The sequence below is a fragment of the Pollachius pollachius genome, assembly GCF_949987615.1.
Source record: "Pollachius pollachius genome assembly, chromosome: 7".
In the NCBI taxonomy this organism is placed as follows: Eukaryota; Metazoa; Chordata; class Actinopteri; order Gadiformes; family Gadidae; genus Pollachius; species Pollachius pollachius.
In genome coordinates this window covers 10,500,661-10,521,274 of record NC_136940.1, presented here as the reverse complement: position 1 = coordinate 10,521,274, position 20,614 = coordinate 10,500,661, and the positions used below count along the sequence as shown (strand labels likewise).

Genomic DNA, 20,614 nt, shown 5'->3' with positions numbered 1-20,614 from the left:
CCCCTTTGTGCCCCCCTCCATCGCGAATGAATAATACTTCGTGTTCTCCTAAAATATTTAGGAATTCCATTTAGACCTCAGTTTCGGTGAATTGCTGTAACAAACGTTTTTAATGGCTCTGCGTCCCTGAATTGAGCCAATGTCTGACGTAGACCCCCCACCCCCATGATGTCGTTTTTCAGTCAGCGCAGAAATAGGCCAATAATGAAGTAGCAGTATTAACAGTAGAATAAGCAGTCCTACAAAGACAATAGGAGGACAATGTCTTCGGGTAATACCAACTCAATCCGCTAGGGTGAGACAACCGACCACAGACGGATGCATATCAACCAGCATTATAGTGCATTGTAATTATTATGATTAACATGTTATGGTTGACATACATACAAATTACGAAATAAATAAATAAAGTAAAATCTTAAAGTATCAGCATTTTTGGGGTGGATGTGTCTTCATGAGTTTGTCTTTGAGTGTGTGGGGCCTGCTATACAGAATCAATAATGACCTTGAAATAGGCCACAGCATGGGATGACAATTACATAAAATCAGTCTGTACGGTTTACGCCTGCTGCCTATGAGATACAAGCGTTACAGTCAGTGTTTGTGTGTGTGTGCGAGAGAGAGAGAGAGAGAGAGAGAGAGAGAGAGAGAGAGAGGGAGAGAGAGAGGGAGAGATAGAGATTAAATGTTTGCAAGTATGTGTGTTTGTGTGTTCGTGCTGTCCATGATGTGTATGTGCGTGTACGTTTTTTAGTGTGTCTGTGGGGGAAAAATAAATGAATATGATACTTAGTGTGTGTGTGTGGTTATATGTGTGTAAGTGTGTGTGTGTGTGTGTGTGTGTGTGTGTGTGTGTGTGTGTGTGTGTGTGTGTGTGTGTGTGTGTGTGTGTGTGTATTTGCAATTATCAGTGTGATTTTCCAGGAACGATGAGGTGAGTCAGAGGATGCTTCAGACACCTCAGCTCTCATGCTGTTTGTTGGACTGTGGGATATCTTCACAGCCTGGCACTTAGGCTGCATAACACAGAGCGATGGCAATGTCTCTTACTCTAGGGCTCCACCAAGTCAAGTCACAGCAATTTTATATGCAATGTCCTTAATCACAATTCCACTCTCAAAAGGCTTAACAGGCCATTTAGTTATGACACCCCTAATTCTAGCATATCTCTCTCTTTGGCTCCTTCTTTGTCTCACTCTCTTTATTGCTCTCTCACTCATGCGTGCCCTCTCTCTCTCCGTCTCTCTTTCCCTCTTTGTCTCTAGCTGTCTCACTGTCTCTCTGTCTATCTTTCTGTCTGGCTATCTGTCTGTCGGTTTTTCTCTCTTTCTCTCTCTCTCTCTTGCTCTTGTGCAACACCTTCCAACCATATTCCTGTCACACCACTTAATATAATTAATATGACAGACATCACTGTCTATCAGCCACACCCTGTTATTTAATCATGTCATTGTTTTCCCACCCTGAAACAAAGCGCGGTGCCTAAGATAAAGTCAGTTTCTCAGTAGCGAAAGTTATTTATGTCCCTCCCTTCTGTCCTAAAAACAAATCTGTAGTTGGCAATCGCTCGAATACATAGCATAAGCTACACTGTGCTCTGTTGAAGCTAACCTATGCATTGAGCATGCTGTCCAACTGGTCCAAATAAACAGTAGTGACGGACCTACAGAGTAAGCTCATACATTTGTATTGCAACAAGAGGATTTGGGCGACCCACATTGGGTCAGGTGTCAAGAGACAGCTGGCACACATACGCACACACACACGCACGCACGCACGCACGCATGCACACACTCACGAACACATGCACGCACGCATGCACGCACGCACGCACGCACGCACACACACACATCCTCCCTTCCTTTCTAGGGAGGGCATATCCATGTCACCTGGCGTCCTCACACACAGGTAGTCTACACTCACATGATCAGTCAGCCATTCACCCCAAAACTCCACCCACCTCACCCCAGTCATGGACCCAACACAAAGCTTTTGCAGAATAAAGAGACGATGCAAGTCTGTGTGTGTGTGTGTGCAAGTGTGTGTTTGTGTGCGTGTGTGTGTGTTTGTGTGTGTGAGGACTTCCGTGGGACTGTTAACACAGAGACAGAGTCCCAGTCTGATGCTGGAGCAGTGAAATAGGCTTGTCCACACGTATAAGATAACAGCATAGCGCTTGCCAATGCTGATAGCTGTAGCCTCGCCCTAAATGTCAATTGGCTTATAAACCAAACACTGCACTTTCACTCTTGTCTTGAACAAGCACGCCTTTTTTGTTGGTTTCTCATGCTCTCACACTCACAGACACAAACCCAGGTGCACATGAAAAATTAAGTGCTTGAAAGCACTGTTTGAGTATCTTCTATCCTTTTGTTGGCCCATCGCCTTTTCACACAGGTAAAGACATTATCATGCCATTAACCTTCAGGGGGTTGGGCAACATTCGCCAAAGTCAATATCTATCCATCCATCCATCCATCCATCCATCCATCCATCCATCCATCCATCCATCCATCCATCCCCCCCCTCTCTCTATCTGTCTGTTGGTCTGTCGGTCTGTCTGCCTTTCTGTCTGTCTAGCAATGTCGGCCTACCTGCTTGTCCGGTCAGTTTGTCTTGAATCTGAGACCCTTAGATGTCAGATAAGCCTAACTCTGCCGAGACACGCCCCAAAATACTTAGCGTTATCAGTGTTTCCCATTAGGGCCCCTTTGTAGACACTCAGCTGTCACTCACATTTTCCCACATACGTACAAACAAACACACACATATACAACGCAAAGCCGGGCTGCACATATACAACGCAGGCTGTGACAGTCAGAGTCCCAGGGAAGAAACTAAACACAAATATCAACCCCTTGCTGCAAGGCAATGTCAGGCAAAGGGATGTTTCTGGGAGCCAGTAAAGAGAATGCTGCGTATGCTGAGCCACCCAAGGTTCTGTAGATGCGGCTGCATGTGCATGCTTGCTTGGGTGTCTTGATTTTGGGCAGGGCAGGTCATAATTTAACTGTGAAGCCTCAACTGATTATTAACTGTCAGCATTCACTTCATGCCATCAGATGAGGATCGGGTGTCAGTAGTTGAATAAGGGCGTGGCAGGGTGCAGGCCCGCCGCTCCCTATACGCAGAGTACGCAGAGTGCGTAGGGCACCAAGTACCTGGGGGGGGTGCACCAGAAATTATGGTTTGTAAAATAAATAAAAAAATAAAAATAACGCGTAGGGCACCGAAACGGCCAGCAGCGGCCCTGGCAGGGTGTATCACTCCCTGGGGATGTCCCTAACTCACCTTAGTACACAGATATTGTTTCTGTAAGGGTGTGGCTGGCTGCTCCCCATGCGGTTAGGGAAAAAGTGTTTGCGATAAAATCACAGCGTACCTCTGTGGTAATAAAGCCACTTAGTAGGATCAATGCCAGTGATGTATAGCCAAGTGTGGTGAGTTATGGAAACTTGTTAAAACCATAATCTATTGCTGATCCTATGATCAGTTGTCCTTGTTAGTTTACAAAGGAAAAGTATACTAGATGCCTATATATCCCCCATAATTTCCTCTCAAACACACACACACACACACACACACACACACACACACACACACACACACACACACACACACACACACACACAAATACAACTCACATCCCCACAAATGGCCATGCATAGACACCTACAAATACCTATACACATGAATGCATGAATGGGATGCATACCATGATACCCATAATATGGCACTTTGAGGTCAGCTAAGTGCAGAAATGCATTGGAACACCGATTACTCACGCAAGACTCCAACATAATGAATTACAGACGTGCATAGATTTTGACATTTAACAGACACCTTAATGGGTCACCCTGCAAGCCTTATCCTGCAACAGCTCAAGGGCAGAAATGAGGAAAGTCAGGGTGTTCCCATCGCATCTGACACCACTGATTAACACCAATCCAACACACTTATACCCAAACCCACGGCCCCCTCCCCCAAAAAAAAACACACACATACACGCATACACATTCATGCATGCATACAATCACACACACACAAAAATCCAAACAGTAATGTAATACAGAATATTATATGCTGAGTATTCACAAAATTGTGCCAGTTTGCTTGCTTGTCACTTTACTGTAGTGAATCCCACCATCAACCGAGGCCTACAAACAAGCTCACACATGTGCGAAAACCTTCCAACAATCTCTTCACATCTAAAGAACACTTAAAATTAAAAGCAGTTCCGGAATGCTTGTTTGCCAAAATAAATGTTTCTCTGTCTGTTTCATTGGTTAAAGACAAGCATAGGCTTGGTAACAAATGGTGTCGGCTTCAAAGTATATCATCAGCATTTCGGTGAGAAGTAAGCGTATCTTTGAGAGAATCCGGGCCCAGACTGTTGTTTAATGAGTCACTGCTCTCAGGTAGTTTTGGGGTTAACTTTCTTTTTACCATGCCAACTCAGTGCGGTTAAACGTTCTAAGGTAGAATGATCGGCATCCTCTTCTTCCTCATCATCACGATACATAACCTTGCTTTACACGGATGAACCTTCCTCTAGGATCCTGTCATTTAAATATATGGCCATGACTTCAATCATGGTTATTATTTAATGGAAAACAACCCGGGATCGCAAGGACCACACACACACATAACCACACCCCATTCACACACACCCACATACATGAACACACACACAAACACACCCACACGCACACAGACACGTACAACCACACCCACATACAGCCATACCCCCCCAAAAAACATACACACACACACACTGCCCCCCCACACCGATTTGCTAATGCACACACATACACACACATTCACAAACTCTGCGATACAGAATTACCAGCTGCACTACATATCCTGTTTGCCATGTCCACACACACACATGCTCACACACACACACACACACACACACACACACACACACACACACACACACACACACACACACATTCACGCTCACACACTCACAAGCGCTCACACACATATGCACAAACACACACACACATGCACCACTAAAAAAACAATCTCACACACACACAGAACCTCACATACAGCAGCATTAAAGCCATTTAAGTCATTACATTAGAATATCTAAGTCCTTGTGCTACAACAAATATATGAATATTACATTTTTTTTGCTTGAGTTTGGTGGAATGTGGGAGAACAAACCTATTGTGGGTTTTTAGTATGCTAGCATTAAGATACTATTCAGCTTGGCTTTCTGAAGTCCTAGGGTGATGCTGGGATTTATTTAATTTTTTATTCATGTTGGATTATACATTTCTTCTTATCTTGTTGTAATATCTTAAAATTATTGCCCCTTTAATATTTTGTCATGGTGCTATACAAATATACTTTCCTTGCCTTGCCTTGCATAACAAAGCAGAATAATATACAATAAAATAACAAAACAACCTCAATCAGTGTAGCTGTACGAGAACATCTGCTTTATAGTTGAAAAAGCAGGGCAATACGTATGCTCAGCGAGACCCTATATACTTGTTCCACATGGGCGTGAGAGAAAGTCAGGCTGGAAGAGAGCTTGGAAATCTCTTCACACTCATCTGAAGAATTCCTCCGGATGCATCTTTTTAGATCTTCAGTACAAAGCTATCAGCCTGACGGCCTGCGGAACCATATCAGTCCTTGAATTGAGATCTGTCTTGCGAAACATCTCTGTCCGTCAGGCGAATAGCACTGCTGGCACGATTGGCAGACAAACTCGCGTTCAATAAAGAAAACTGCTTCTGGAGAAGGAAAATACTTAATGGGAAGAAATTGAATGTTTACAAATGGGACGAATAATAATAACATTACATCAAATATTGTGTCTGAAATCCTTCTGTTCACCTATGAAGAGGTTTTGAAATGCATAGCATATCACTTTTTTTATGAAAATAATGAAATTAGCTTAAAAGCAGTTCAGAAAGCGAAAAAAAGAGCTGTCATGAAGAGCACGTCTAACTAGCCAATCCTGTTCACCCCACCCATGTTCGGCTGTGTTTGAGCAGACTGATGAAAAGCAGAAGTTACAACTAGAAGTTGGGGAAGGATGCCGCTGCGGGTGGTCGTGCGTGTGCGTACACACTCGTGCGTGTGTGCGTTACCTTGTGATTGGTTTCCTTCAGTTAAATCAATGTTGAGGAGGGCAAACTGTTCTATTAGACTGTAGTTTGAAGCTTCTTGTTTTAAGTAGTGGTTCGGGTACACTGCACACCTATCCACGATCCTAATGAGATGTTAACTACAATCATTTAGTCACAACAAACCTTAGGCTACAGGTATTACACATGCATTGTAATGCAACAGACCATGCCTTGTCGTGCAACAGACCATGCATTCTCAACTGCAGCAAATGCATCATGCCTTCTGAAATAAATATCATAATGTGATCATCTTTTTCATATTTTAGACATTACCAAACAATGTTATGTAACCCAAGGGGAAAGGGGACAGTATTGCACAGTAAGCATTGTTCGGTATCGTTTTAAAGATTATAAACTAACGATGACATGGTCTTCACGTAGCCTAATTCTTATCATTTTAAATAAAATAAAATTGTTACTGTTCACACCCCTCTCCGGAAGACAGCAGATGAAAGAGTTGGGGCGGTATTTGTCAGGTCGTCATGGATATATAACTCTTCCTGGCAGGGTTGGAAGGGGGCGTGGTAACGATGGTTTACTAAACCTGAGCTCCTCTTGCTGAACTTCTAGTCTGCACCAATTTGGTGCTCGGGGCGGACAGGTGTAGGTAGATAGGGCGTCTCTGCAAATTGTTCCGCTGCTCCTTTCTACTGCAGCAGCGCGCATTGCTGCCTGCAGTGAGGCTCAATTACAGTTGTAGACTACAACAGACTTTTCTTTTTAATCAAAAATGAGTATGTATGGATCCCAAAAGGGGATTAACAGCAGTCGCAAGGGCTCGGCAAGGAGTGACGTGACTGGAGGTGGAAACTACCAGTACACACGCAGCGAGGCCGGACAAGGTGGCGGTAATGGATACGGGCCTGCAGACCCCTTCATGGACGTATACTCCTACACCTTTTCTTCTGGAGGTGGTGCAGGGGGTAGCGGACAAGGGTAGGCCTATGCATGTTTTTCAATTGTTGTTGAAGTAGGTTTAAGCCTTGGGGACTTTGAATGTCGCTGTTTACTGCAGTCAGTTAAAAAAGTGAACCGCCGTATCGGATAAAATGCCAGGCTGATGCATTAAATATGTAACGGATATATTATCATATCTACCGTCTGGTTTGACCGCAGGTCATGCACTCCGCAGAAACGACCGATTCCCAACATGCTGATCAATGCCACACCCAATATAATCGTTGGATAAATCTTTGATCGAACACCGACCATGAATTGCATAAAATATATTAAAAAAATGACCAACTTGGAAATTAACTTGATGATAACTCTTTTTGATGTTTACGCAGTAGGCCTGATTTAATGTCTATATATTAGGCCTTTAGTTGTTTGCACAGTGTAATTTCAAATATTGATCTAGTAGGCAGGTTCTATAATTAGCAACAACCAATGTAGTAGATTCGAAAATTTGGCAGGTAAAAAGAAATGCAGGGTTACATATTTAAACAACTGCTTGGCCAATAGTTTCTCCCACTCCGGCAGGTATGAAGGAAACAATTCTAAAAGTTAATTAAGGATCCTGCTAGGATTTCTGAGGGTTATACGGTTATCGTAGGCCTACCGATAGACTCCTAGCACAGGGTTATTGAATTATGTTGTCTCATATGAAATATCATTGATCAAAATGTACATTTGACAATTTTGTATGAAGTTTGAAGTTACAGATGGGGTTAAGGAAAGACAGTCGTTATTGTGTTGCTCTGATCATGTGATCACGCCGCAGCCAACCCGACACTATTGAATGAGAACTGTGGAGCCCTGAAGGCCTTAAGACTGTTACCTGGGATTAAGGGGCGATACAAAAATAAGCATGACAGCATTCAATACATATCACACAGCAACTAAAATCCAAAATATCCTCCATATCTATTGACACACGGATATATCATTCCGTCGGCTGCAGGCTGCTGCTCATTATTCAGCTTCTCTTCGGCAGAGCAGCTCCACATTCCTCTATTCCTCCCCTGGTCTGCGGTGACATTCTGAGAGTGATTTACAGTTTGACACCCAGCCACCACTGCATTTCTCTCGCTTCACTCTCAAGCAAGGGCGTAGGAACCGGGGGGGACGGATGGGACGTGTCCCCTCCAATATCGGAGACAGGCGCATTTGTCCCACCTAAAAATTATACCGGATCTGTCAGGTTTCCGATATGTGTCCCCCCCAATGTTAAACTCATTCCTACGCCCCTGCTCTCAAGGCCTTCATTGAAGAACAGAAAGGCAAATATGTTGATAATTAAAACAGAGCGGTTGCAGAGAAATCATGCCTATACAGGAAGAGCAACATGTTTGGCAGCTAAAGGCTTAGCTCCATGAGGATATAATGTATGCTTTTGTTTGATGGTTGACGTGGTTAACCCATAAATCAATACAAAAGCATATGTGTGTGTGTACAAGGGTATAATTGTAACTTTTTTTTTGTTGAGCCCGTGTTTCGGGGGCATTTTGGATAATTTACAGGGCAATTTGAATAAACGTTGAAAAAAACGTATAATTTTCATTCTGGATCCGCTTTGCAAATACAGAGTTAAAACACAGGAGTTAACTCTTCATTCAATCATCATCCCAATTTGGAGGGCAATTACAAAACATGCTTCAGAAATGCAAAATGCCTCTGGCCCCATGTATATTTTGACCAGTCTTTACTCTCTGATAGTCTTTCCAAGGCCAAACAAATGTGTATCCTGTTGTGGATCATGGTGGTTGTCTCCCTGGTAACCACAACCATGGCCAGGCCAGCATTTGAAGAAGTGGATAATTGCGTTGCCCTATTTGATAATGACAGGCGACACCCCTGATGGTTTAACACAGGGGCTCCAGCCTGCACCAGAAGGCAATGATCCTGCAGGAGCAATGTCAGGAGTTCCTTAGGAAGGCGGAACACGCCATGCAAACTGTAAGCCATACCACTTATTCGTCTTCGTTGTTTTATTAATTTGTATAAAGACATTTTTAATAATAGCGCCAAGTCAGGCATTTGACCTTTGACCTCTTGCTCTGTGGCGTGCAGGGTGGGGATGCAGAGCGCTACATGGCCATGGCCAGGGAGACCATAGATCAGCTGAAGGGATGCGCGAGCCAACTACGACAGATCGGCCAACCCAATGACAATGTGGTCAGAAGGTCAGTGCCTCTCTCTCTTTCTCTTTCTCTTTCTCTCTCTCTCAGACCCTCAGTTAGAGCTGGACATTAGTTTTATATTAACCGAAATTGGATTGGATTACCTGGTTGCATTAATTTACACCCAAAAAAGTAATTACGAAAACATGAATACTTTTTTTTTACGGCTGTTAAATTAAAACCTTATTGCAAACAGTTAAAACTCAGCAAAAACTTGATGTTATACTTTTTTTAATACCGTAGCCGCCACAGAATATTTATTGAATCCCTGATCTTTTATTCACAGTAAATTAATTATCACAATATTGGGCAAAATAACAATTATTGCCATGATGCTGCAGCCCTACACTAAGTCACAGTTTCTTAGACCGAATGCTCTCATGTCATATGTTCCCCACTCGCGGCTCACAGTTCTGTTCTGCCCAACACGTGCTCCCCAGTGTGGAGGTGTGCAGGGACCAGCTGAAGGGAGTTCACATGGCCATCAGTGAGACCCTGCATAGGAGAAGGAAGAGCACCCGAGGCAGCTCGGGAGTCTGGGAGGATCCCGGACGGACCTTCATGGATGCGATGGGCTGGATTGGACAACAGAAGGTACACATGTGTACTTCTCTTTCCCTCTTTATTTCCCTTTTTCTCTTTCTCTCTCTTTCTCACTCACGCTTACTCACTCACATTGATGACTAAGGAAAGGATTAGTTGTGAATTCATTTGAATTAATGTGCAGGGATCCCTTTGATGCTGCTAGACTCATTGCGGATAATAGTGTTGATCATCTGACCAACAGTCCTCGATAACAACAATGTGTGCACTGGCAAATAAAAACTCACGCTACAGATACTTGTGACACTAATGCACTTCTGTTGAACTACAACTTCGGTCATACACCCCCTCTCATTGCACAGATAATCATGCAGTTTAAGTGCAATGGCACAGTTAAACCGGTTTTTAGCAGGGTTTACTGTAACTGACAGTCATGCACTTTAAGGGTAGTGAACACCTTAAACAAATTTGTGCTACATAACTATACTGTTGAGCCTAAAGGGTTTCTCCTCATAGAAAGTTTCCAGGAAAAAATAAGTAATAAGCTGCCTTCTCATTAATTCCTCAGATGTTGGTGAACATGTTTTAAGCCAGGAACTCACGAGAAGATGTAAAGCCTGATTTGAACCCTAATTAAGCGATGTCGATGGGTGAAATGTTGACATGCAATAGTCTTTGTAGTGTGTAGGCGTTCAGGCCTACCTGATTGAGCCTAAGAACATTCTGAGCTGTCCCGATTCCACTCTTTGTGAGAACAACGGCCAATGTTAAATAGATATTTACGTCTGGAACCGGGAGCGTAGTTATCCTGTAGTTTTGGCTGCCAGCGGTCGTGTTACCTGTGCCGTTAAATGTGTGATGCCAAGTTTTTCTACAGTCCCTTACGATTTGTAAAAATCTTCCAGTGCAATTGGTTTAGAATCTTCCTTTTGGTGTGGTTGAAATAACTTGTATCTCTGACTCCCCCTGCTGGTGCTGCTGATTAGACACATCTGGGGGTCATTGTTTTGGTTGGTCATTCATCTTTCCTAGAACTCCTAGGTGCTGTGAACTGAACAAAGGCAATGTCTAGTTAAGTTAGCAATTCTACTCCCTAATTAATTTGTATCCAATCAGAAAACAAAAAGTTTGATCATTTAAAATCTTACAACTAAAACCTGGAGTTGAAGTCAGGGGCAGAAAATAGCTGCTGATTGTGAGACGGATAGGTATATTAATTATTTGCCTGTTAAATTAATATTGAATACCTCTTAAAGTATTCAAAGTACATGCAGTACCACACCATTCACACTCTTGCTATTTCAATAAATGAGCAACCTAAAGAACCTAAAGAACAGATGTCATTATCAGTCAGAGCCATTTAAAAATATGGCAGAAGGAGGGGTATTACCATGAAACTCATCTGACTAAAGAATGGAAGGCGACGCCTTAAAATGTGCGATGGTTTGCTTCCAGCGTCTGATCGAGACCTCTCCTTGGGGAGATGACCAGGAGACTCTCCAACAGCAGCTGGTCAAACACCAAAAGTTCCACAGCTCCATCCAGAGGAGCGATGAGGTGGACCGCGCAAGGGATGAGCTGGTGAGGCCTCCCGCTTCTCATCTACAGGCTGCAGTAAACCCAGAAGTATCAGTAGTCGTGGAGCATGTGAAACATGTTGGATTTCTGATGGAATACACCAGTTCTCTGTTGCTACAAACCCTATGCATTCACCTCAATGACAGACATATCATATCATCATTCAGTCACCCATCCTATTGGCCCTGCACTGATCTGACGATCATTTCCGGATGTAATGAAATATAATTATTTTAGTTGTGTCTATTTCTTTATTTTGCTAAAATATAAAAATTAAGTTAAAGTAAAAAAAATCTTTGGGGGTAGGGGAGGGTAAGGGGAATATTGCCTATGCCCCCCCAAAGTTCAGTTCTGGTCCCATCTGAAGATACTTTGAATGAACATTCTGAATTATTAATAATACCATATTGTCTGATGTGACCGTTACTCCATAGCATCAAAATGGCGACAAGGCTAGCCTCAATGCCCTGGACCAAGAATGGGACAGCCTCCAGGTGAGGGGACATTATCCTCAATCCTCTCTGGTGCGATTCTCACTTTCACTGAGCCCATGAGCTTTAATTGAATCTCATACCAATGCAGAAAATGTCCTTCAGTCGGAGCGAGTGGCTGCAAGAGCTGCAACTGATCATCGAGGACATCTCCAAGGAAATCATGTGGGTGAACTACAGGGAGGAGGAGGAGCTGGTCTTCGATTGGGGAGACAGGAACATTGACCTGTACATCCCTAAGAAGCAGGAGAGCTACTCTGTAAGTAAAACCTGCTCCTTTGGTTCTTCTGTTATCTAAATTGTCTCATTGCTTGAGACTTGACCCTGTATTTGAGTTCAATTTGCCTCGCAAAAATTCACGAGTTTTTCATGAGAGCGGGACATTTGGTTGAGATTAGATCCAGCCAGTGGCTGCTGCCAAAGAACTTTGGCAACAAAGTCACTACAATGTGTTCCCTCTAACTGCATTTAGAGGCTTGGTTGGGGTGTTTTATGTTGCTAAGTTTCCTATCATCATGTTGTGCCACAGCAATTGATGAGTGCCCTCGAAGGGAAGGAGAGGGACCTGAATAGACTCAAGGTCAAAGTAGACGTGGCCCTGAACAACAACCACCCCGCCTCGGACAAGATCGAGGTGTGTACAGCCAATAGATGTACACTACTAATAATCATGCAGTGGATGCAACTTCAAAAGGAACCCTACAAAAGCTGTGACTAATTAATATTGTTACACAGTGTCACTTCACTATCAGCAGTACAATGATCTGTTTGCTATGGGTGTCTACCTCAGGCCTACATGGACACTCTGCAGACACAGTGGAGCTGGCTCCTGCAGATCACCAAGTGCATTCATGTACATCTGAAGGAGAATGCAGCCTATAGCCAGGTACTAAACCATTACACACACACATTCAAAAACTCTAAACTGTGATATAGAATTCCCTGCTTCACTATATATAAACCTATCCTGTCACACACACAGACAGACAGACAGACAGACAGACAGACAGACAGACAGACAGACAGACAGACAGACACACACACAGACTTAATTGATGAAATTAATAAATGCAAACAAATGAAATTTCTCAGTGATACACAAACAAACAATTATCAAGGGATACAAAAAGCAGCGCCTCTTCCATATAGAGTGGACAGGCATTGCCAATGATAGTGAGCAGTAGTTAGCCATCTGCGTGAACAATGATGCATTCCAAAAAAGGCTTTTGCATATTTTGCATGGAAAACAGAATTCAACTAGAAAATGCATTTCCTGCAGAAATGCGGTGAGTGCTGTAGTACAAAGTGAGGTCGAAAATATTTTTTAATAAAGCCACATAGATTAAGACATAAAGAAACGTTAAATGGCTTCAATCAAGGGAAGGGATTTGAACAAAAGTTCAAAAGTCTAAATAGAGTAAACAATGTAAACATGCACACCATTTAAGAAAAAGTAAATGGTTGTGACAAAAACAAATGAAGTGACAGCTGAATGAAAAGTGCAAAGCATTGCTAAAAATACAGAAATGTAAAATGAATTGAACTGAAGAATCTGAAACGTCAAATGTATATTGCCCTACACTGTGTGTGTGTGTGTGTGTGTGTGTGTGTGTGTGTGTGTGTGTGTGTGTGTGTGTGTGTGTGTGTGTGTGTGTGTGAGAGAGAATAGCGAGCCGGTGCGTGATTAAAAGTAGCTCAATAGAGTGGGAAAAACCACCCAATCTGGCAACATTGCCTGAACGTCCTCCAAAAGTAGCCCAATCCAGCGGTAAAAAACGCCCTGAAGAAAGTTTAAATGATATCGAAATTCCGTTTAGATATTATTGAAGATAGTGTGTAGATTTGTTAAATGGTTTGAACGAAGATAAACGGTTGAAAAATTATTTAGCTACTGTTACGTATTTTAAACACATAAAGCTACCCACACATAGCCACTAGGAAGTAGGATCGAACACATAGGCCGTAATTACCATGCATAGCCACTAGGAAGTAGGATCGAACACATAAGCTGTAATTACCACACATAGCCACTAGGAAGCAGGACCCGACATATAAGCTGCAATAACTATTCAAGCCATAGATGGCAGCAGCTTTAGACAGGTGAGGAGGGCGAAACCAATACGTCATATAGGCCACGCCTACTTGGCATTAAAGCAGGGCCTGAAGCCAACGAGATCAGAAACATCCGGCAGTCCATACTAGGGAGTTAGGTACAGAGGCCTGCTGTTTGTCGCTCACACGCGTGTCCGTACAATTCCCCTCCTTTTGCTTCATAGTTACCATACCGAAATACTTTAACAAATGAAGTGAGTTAAAAGCGATCCGGATTAGACTACTTTCTTCAAGAACGCAACACTACGTCTTAAACAGTTGAAGTACAAGAAGTTTAAATGATATCGAAATTCTGTTAAACTGTTAAACTCTGATATTATTGAAGATACAAGTGTGCAGATTTGTACGAAGGTAAACGGTTGAAAATTGATTTAGTTACGACTATAACAGTTGAAGTACCAGAGGACGGCTCTGCCGTCCTCCCAATTGACTCCCATGTTAAAAAAAGATACTATTTTAAAAGTAGAACATCTTAAAAAGTATAAAATAGTTTAAAAATCGGAAAAATACAAAATCCTCAAAAAATGAGGAAGGAGATAGGTCCCAAAGTTTGTAGAGAATAATAAAGAAAGAAAGAAAGAAAGAAAGAATAAAACTTATGAAGAACAATAGTTGAGCGCTGCATGCAGCACTCGCCTAATTAATTGGTATCATTTGTGCGCTCAAGTTCTTCAAGGAGGCGAATGAGACGTACGGCGCACTGCAGAAGGAACATGAGACCATACGCAAGAAGTTCACCTGTGACAAGGACACCTCCGTGGACAGCCTGCTGGCGCTGCTTGCGGACCTTGAGGTGGGTCAGAAACACTGTAGGAACTGCCCATCATTACGTTGAAGTACTTCTCTACAGCTCAGTCGATTTGCCCCCTCTATTCTTGTTGATTTTCTAGAAAGAAAAGGAGAAAATCCTGGAGAACAAGAGGCAGGTCCAGCACCTGGTCAATGCGTCCAAGAGCATCGTGAGGCTGAAGCCCAGGAACCCCGAGGAGAAGAGCAGCACCACCGTCATCGTGCGAGCCCTCTGTGACTTCAAACAAGACCAGGTGAGTGGTCAAATGTTGTATAGAAAACTTCCACCCTGAAAAAGCCTTTTTAGGTGAGTGCTGCATGCAGCGCTCAACTTTTGTTCTTCATACGTTTTATAAGTGTGAATGCTGTAACATTCACACTCTAGATATTGATGCCTTTATTAGTGTGAATGCTGTAGCATTCACACTCTAGATATTGAAATCTTTATTATTCTTATTTTTATTCTTCTTCCTCACGTTTTTTGGTCTTTAACTCCTCCGCCATACTTTCAGCTACATTCATCGTTTTTCAACCTTTTAAACTATTCAGCTTTTTCCACTTTTTTTTAACATGGGAGTCATATTCTACAGTTGGTCCCATTGAAGCCGTCTGCCCATTCTGACACTTAAATTACTTAGGACATTGTAACTCGGTAAAATTTCAATCTTTTACCATCAACCTCAATCTACCTTCAAACCATTAAACAAATCTACACATTTGTATCTTCAATACTATCCAAACGAAATTTTGATAGCATTTAAACTTTTTTCAGAATCACAGTTTTAGTTTCAAACCGGCATAGTTTTCAGTTGCTCTCATTGATTTCCGTTGACACACACAAACACACGCATTAGCCCCGCCATTCTCTTAAAGAGACACACACCCCCACACCCCCCCCCCCCCCCCCCCCACACACACACACAGCTTTATTCCAATTCGATTTTAACATTTTGAACTGTGTTCAAATTGATTAAAGCTATTCAACATTTCTACTGCCTACTACTACTCCTACCACTACTACTACTATTACTACTACTACTCCTACCAATACTACTATTACCATTACTACTACTTCTTCAGCTACTACTACTACTTCAGCTACTACCTACTACTTCAGCTATTACCTACTACTTCAGCTATTACTACTTCAGCTATTACTACTTCAGCTACCACTACTACTACTTCAGCTACTACCTTCTACTTCAGCTACTACTACTATTTCAGCTACTACCTTCTACTTCAGCTACAACTACTACTTCAGCTACTACCTTCTACTTCAGCTACTACCTACTACTTCAGCTACAAGTACTACTTCAGCTACTACTACTACTTCAGCTACTGCCTTCTACTTCAGCTACAAGTACTACTTCAGCTACTACTACTACTTCAGCTTCTACTACTACTTCAGCTACTACTACTACTTCAGCTACTTCCACTACAGTGGAGCCATCCTCTGGTACTTCTCTTAAGAAACACACACACACACACACACACACACACACACACACAGCTTTATTCATTTATACTTAATTTCGATATCATTTAAACTTTCTTCAGAATCACAGTTTTAGTTTCAAACCGTCATATTTTATTTTTTATATTTTTGTCCCATTGAAGCCGTCTGCCCATTCTGACACTAAAATAACTTAAGACATCGTAACTTGGTCAAATTTCAACCGTTTACCATCTTTCAAACCATTAAACAAATCTACACACTTGCATCTTCAATAATATCCAGACAGAATTTTGATATCATTTAAACTTTATTCAGAATAACAGTTTTAGTTTCATACCGGCTTCGTTTTCAGTTGGTCTCATTGACAGTAGCGTATCATGGGGTTTAAGTCAGGGTCTTCAGTAACAAACTCCACCAACGGACAAACACTCAGACATGCACATAAATTTCATATTAGGTGTCAATGCAGCCAACACAGCCACAATATGCGCTACTGCATAACATCCACAACAAGACAGTTGATCTTCAGCAACAATAACAGCGCACATGCACACCACTTTTACATTGAGTAATGCAGCATCACCATCAGATCTTTCCTTATGTCACTCCGCAACCAGATTGCACATCATACACGACACAAAAAAAAAGTGTTCACAGTTATTGTTATTTTCACCGGATGCTTTCGCAACTTCAACAGACTCAATAAAGTAGCCTATAGTGACAATATTACAAGTGCAACGCCAGCTCATTAACAAAAAAGGAAACATACAAGTAGGCCTTTATGCCACATATTTTACAACAGCTATTCCAGCCAGAATATTAAGCCCACAGGAGTAGTAGTGAACGGGTTCATTTAATATGCTTATTAAGTGGCATCCAGACACAGCATTACCATTAAGCCTACTGCCCAAATTCCAGCAATATATTTTTGTTTCCAACCATTACAAAAAATGCGTTACAAGCTAAAGTACCACAACAACATTATCGCTCCTACACAGTGCAAAGTAAAACTCACCCATCACCCATGGCCTGATGTTTTAAAGCTGCCTTGGTGAAGCTATTAAGACTGCTTAATCCGGCGCTGTTCCCTGTCCCCTCACTGATGTTGAACAGCAAAAACGGCCGGCAGCATAGCTTGTTCTGAACGGTGCGGCCATAGTAGTTCACTATCAACTCTGTACCGCCAACGATTCAAAATTCGCTGATGACATCACCGGGGTCCAGCGCCGGCATATTGCTGGGCCCTGGGGGCATTACATTACTACACATCAACATTTGATTGGCTGATTACACACGTCAGTCAAATTTATTATCCAAAGGGAGGTGGCAGCTTCAGCGAAAGGCTAGCAATACTTTTAGTGCTGGCCTCAATGTAACCTGCAGCAGAGAAGGCCCTGCTGGCCCTGACGGCCCACCACTGCTCATGTATTGACGTTGACGCTGGAGCGCGTGGACGTTCAGCAGTGTTGCCCGATTGGGCGTTTTTTCCTGCTGGATTGGGCTACTTTTGGAGCACGTTCAGGCAGTGTTGCCAGATTGGGCTGCTTTTCCCGCTCTATTGGGCTACTTTCAATCACACACTGGCTCACCATTCTCTTCGACACACACACACACACACACACACACACACACACACACACACACACACACACACAGTGCAGGGCAATACATTTGACCTTTTAAATTTCTGCATTTTTAGCAATGCTTTGCGCTTTTCATTCAGCTGTCACTTTATTTGTTTCCAACCATTTACTTTTTCTTAAATGGTGTGTATGTTTCATTGTTTACTCCATTTAGACTTTTGAACTTTTGTTCAAATCCCTTCACTAGATTTAAGCCATTTAACGTTTCTTTATGTCTTAATCTATGTGGCTTTATTAAAAAATAATTTTAACCTCACTTTGTACTACAGCACTCAACGCATTTTCTGCAGGAAATGCATTTTCTAGTTTCTTTTCAACTTTCTACATTTTAGTCAAAAATAACACCGAAATGTTCACAAACACTTCTTGAGACCCTAACCAAACCATTTTCAACTGGATTAAGGGATTTATTGGATCCATTTTGTCGGATGAGTTGTAATAGCTGGGTTAGCAAAAGGGTAATAGTACTTAATAGCAAGACTCAGGATGCAAATGTCTGGCCTGTGTAGAAAGAATAGTCTTTACGAGCAGATAGATCGGTACACGGAAAATCAGTTGACGATCAAGGCAAACAATCCGGCATGGAGAAGACTAAGGCATAGTTGGTCGGTAAATGGATAATCAGTTTGAGATCAGAAAACCGGGAGCTGTAAATACCACTCAGAAAATGCTAGGACGCTTGATATGAAGAGCAGAGGAACAGGCACAGAGGAAGGTAAACATGTTGACTAAATACACTAGGAGGGGAATGTAAATGAGGGACAGGTGAAATCATTGAATGTGAGTGAGGACAATCAAAAATGCGAGAAACAATCGGAAGGGGAGTAAAATTATCAACGAAGGGGGTGAGATGTGATGTGAGATGACTGACTTTACGCGAGTAAAATTGCGTGTGTGCTGTGTGGTGTCCACAGAAAGTAATCTGTAAGGACAACGAGGGCATCCTTAAGGACAACAGCCAGCGCAGCAAGTGGCAGGTGACTGGACCAGGCGGCCTGGACATGCTGGTGCCCTCTGTCTGCCTGCTGGTCCCGCCCCCAAACCCCATCTCTATCTCCATGGCCAAGAAGTAGGAACACACGCAACGATGATGCATTTTCTTTTCTTCATAAAATTAAAATCATTATTAGCATTATAATACTAATAATAAGAAGGGCCATGCAAAGTTAATTTCTTAATAGCTTCACTTTTGTCACACAATTTAAATCCATGTATTTGCCTTAGCTTTTTCTTTGGGGGTTATAGATTTAAAGAGGCAAATGGCAGCAGCAAGCCAGTGTCTGCTGCACACGGGCTCCTTATGTATAAATAAATAACAATCATTGAATATGTTTCAAAACAGATGTTAAAGGTCTATTATCAATGCTCACAGAAATGTTGCGGCTCATTTATGCTGGTCTGGCTTATTTCCTGAGTGTTAATGTTAAGTAGAAGCTAGAGATGTAGGTCTGTGATCTAATGTCACACATTTCTTTCCAAAGGATTGACCAGTACTACGAGGCCATTCTCTCCATATGGAGTGTTAATGAAAAGTAGAAGCTAGAAATGTAGGTCTGTGATCTAATGTCACGCGTTTCTTCCAAAGGAATGACCAGTACTACGAGGCCATTCTCTCCATATGGAACCAGCTGTACATCAACATCAAGAGCCTCATCTCGTGGCAGTACTGTCGCATGGATATCGAAAACATAAACTCACTCACCATCGCCATGGTAAGGCTAGGCCTGATTGCATGTTCATCATCGTCTTTAACTGTTTGTGTAATTTGTAGTAATTGTTTGTGTGCATGTGTGTCCATTTGTGTGTGTGTGTGTGTGTTCCCCAGCTGTCTCGAATGTCTTCTGAGGAATACCGCAGCCTGATTAAACGCTTGGAGACTCACTATGCAGAGTTTAGGGTCAACTCCCATGGCTCCCAGATGATTGAAGAGGAGGACTTGATGACAATTGAAAGCCAGTACAATGGAGCCCAGAATCACTATGAGCAACTGGTGGTGCAATTGCCTTCCTACACCCAGTATGCCTCAACAGACTACGGTAAACAACCGAAAATACTTGAAATAAATCATCTAATAAAGTCATTGTCAATATTGTCAAGTGTAAGACTAAAGGACAACAGTATATCTAGTGTACGTTTGACATCTAAACATGTGGCGCTATTGGGTCCGATTTTTTACCAGCTTAGCCAATATATTGCATATTCTTCCCCCCAGCGGTACAAATACAAAACATCGAACCACAGAAGGTTGAACAGAAGTGGCAACTAGTACACCAACCAATGTATCTTATTCAGCAGCCAAGCCAGCAGGTAGTCATCCAGGAGGAGCAGGAGATACGAATGGAGGAAATGGAAAGGATGAGGGAGGTGGAGGAGGAGGAGGAAAGAAGGAGAGTGGAAATAAGGAGACTAGAGGAGAAAAGAAGGATGGAGGAGGAGGCCAGGAAGAGGGAGGAGGCATTGAAGCTAGAGGAGGAGATGAGGCAGAGGGAGCAGGCAAAGAGACGGGAGGAGGAGAGGAGAAGAGACGGAGGAGGCAGCAAGGAAGAGGGAGGAGGCAATGAGGCTGGAGGAGGAGTTGAGGAAGAGGGAGAAGGCGATGAAGCGGGAGGAGGAGAAGAGGAGGATGGAGGAGACGCAAAGACTGGAGGAGGAGGTGAGGTTGAGGGAGGAGAAAAGGAAGATAGAGGAGGCGAAAAGGAAGCTGGAACTTAAGAAAGTAGAGGTGAAG

At 42.6% G+C, this 20,614-nt stretch overlaps 1 protein-coding gene across 1 annotated transcript in view; it reads left to right on the top strand.

The window, feature by feature from the left end:
* Positions 1-6,888: 6,888 nt before the first annotated feature.
* The window catches only part of LOC307077857 (desmoplakin-A-like), a gene marked incomplete at both ends in the record, with an annotated part of 16,136 nt that continues 2,410 nt past the window's right edge, over positions 6,889-20,614 (top strand). Inside the window, 14 exons of the mRNA XM_079739335.1 lie at positions 6,889-7,088; positions 8,966-9,050; positions 9,165-9,277; positions 9,715-9,868; positions 11,273-11,398; positions 11,830-11,889; positions 11,978-12,145; positions 12,416-12,520; positions 12,677-12,772; positions 14,666-14,791; positions 14,889-15,041; positions 18,801-18,955; positions 19,472-19,598; positions 19,712-19,879. Of these exons, the coding sequence (XP_079595461.1) occupies positions 6,889-7,088; positions 8,966-9,050; positions 9,165-9,277; positions 9,715-9,868; positions 11,273-11,398; positions 11,830-11,889; positions 11,978-12,145; positions 12,416-12,520; positions 12,677-12,772; positions 14,666-14,791; positions 14,889-15,041; positions 18,801-18,955; positions 19,472-19,598; positions 19,712-19,879 (1,836 nt within the window). The remainder of the gene's footprint in view (positions 7,089-8,965; positions 9,051-9,164; positions 9,278-9,714; positions 9,869-11,272; positions 11,399-11,829; positions 11,890-11,977; positions 12,146-12,415; positions 12,521-12,676; positions 12,773-14,665; positions 14,792-14,888; positions 15,042-18,800; positions 18,956-19,471; positions 19,599-19,711; positions 19,880-20,614) is intronic.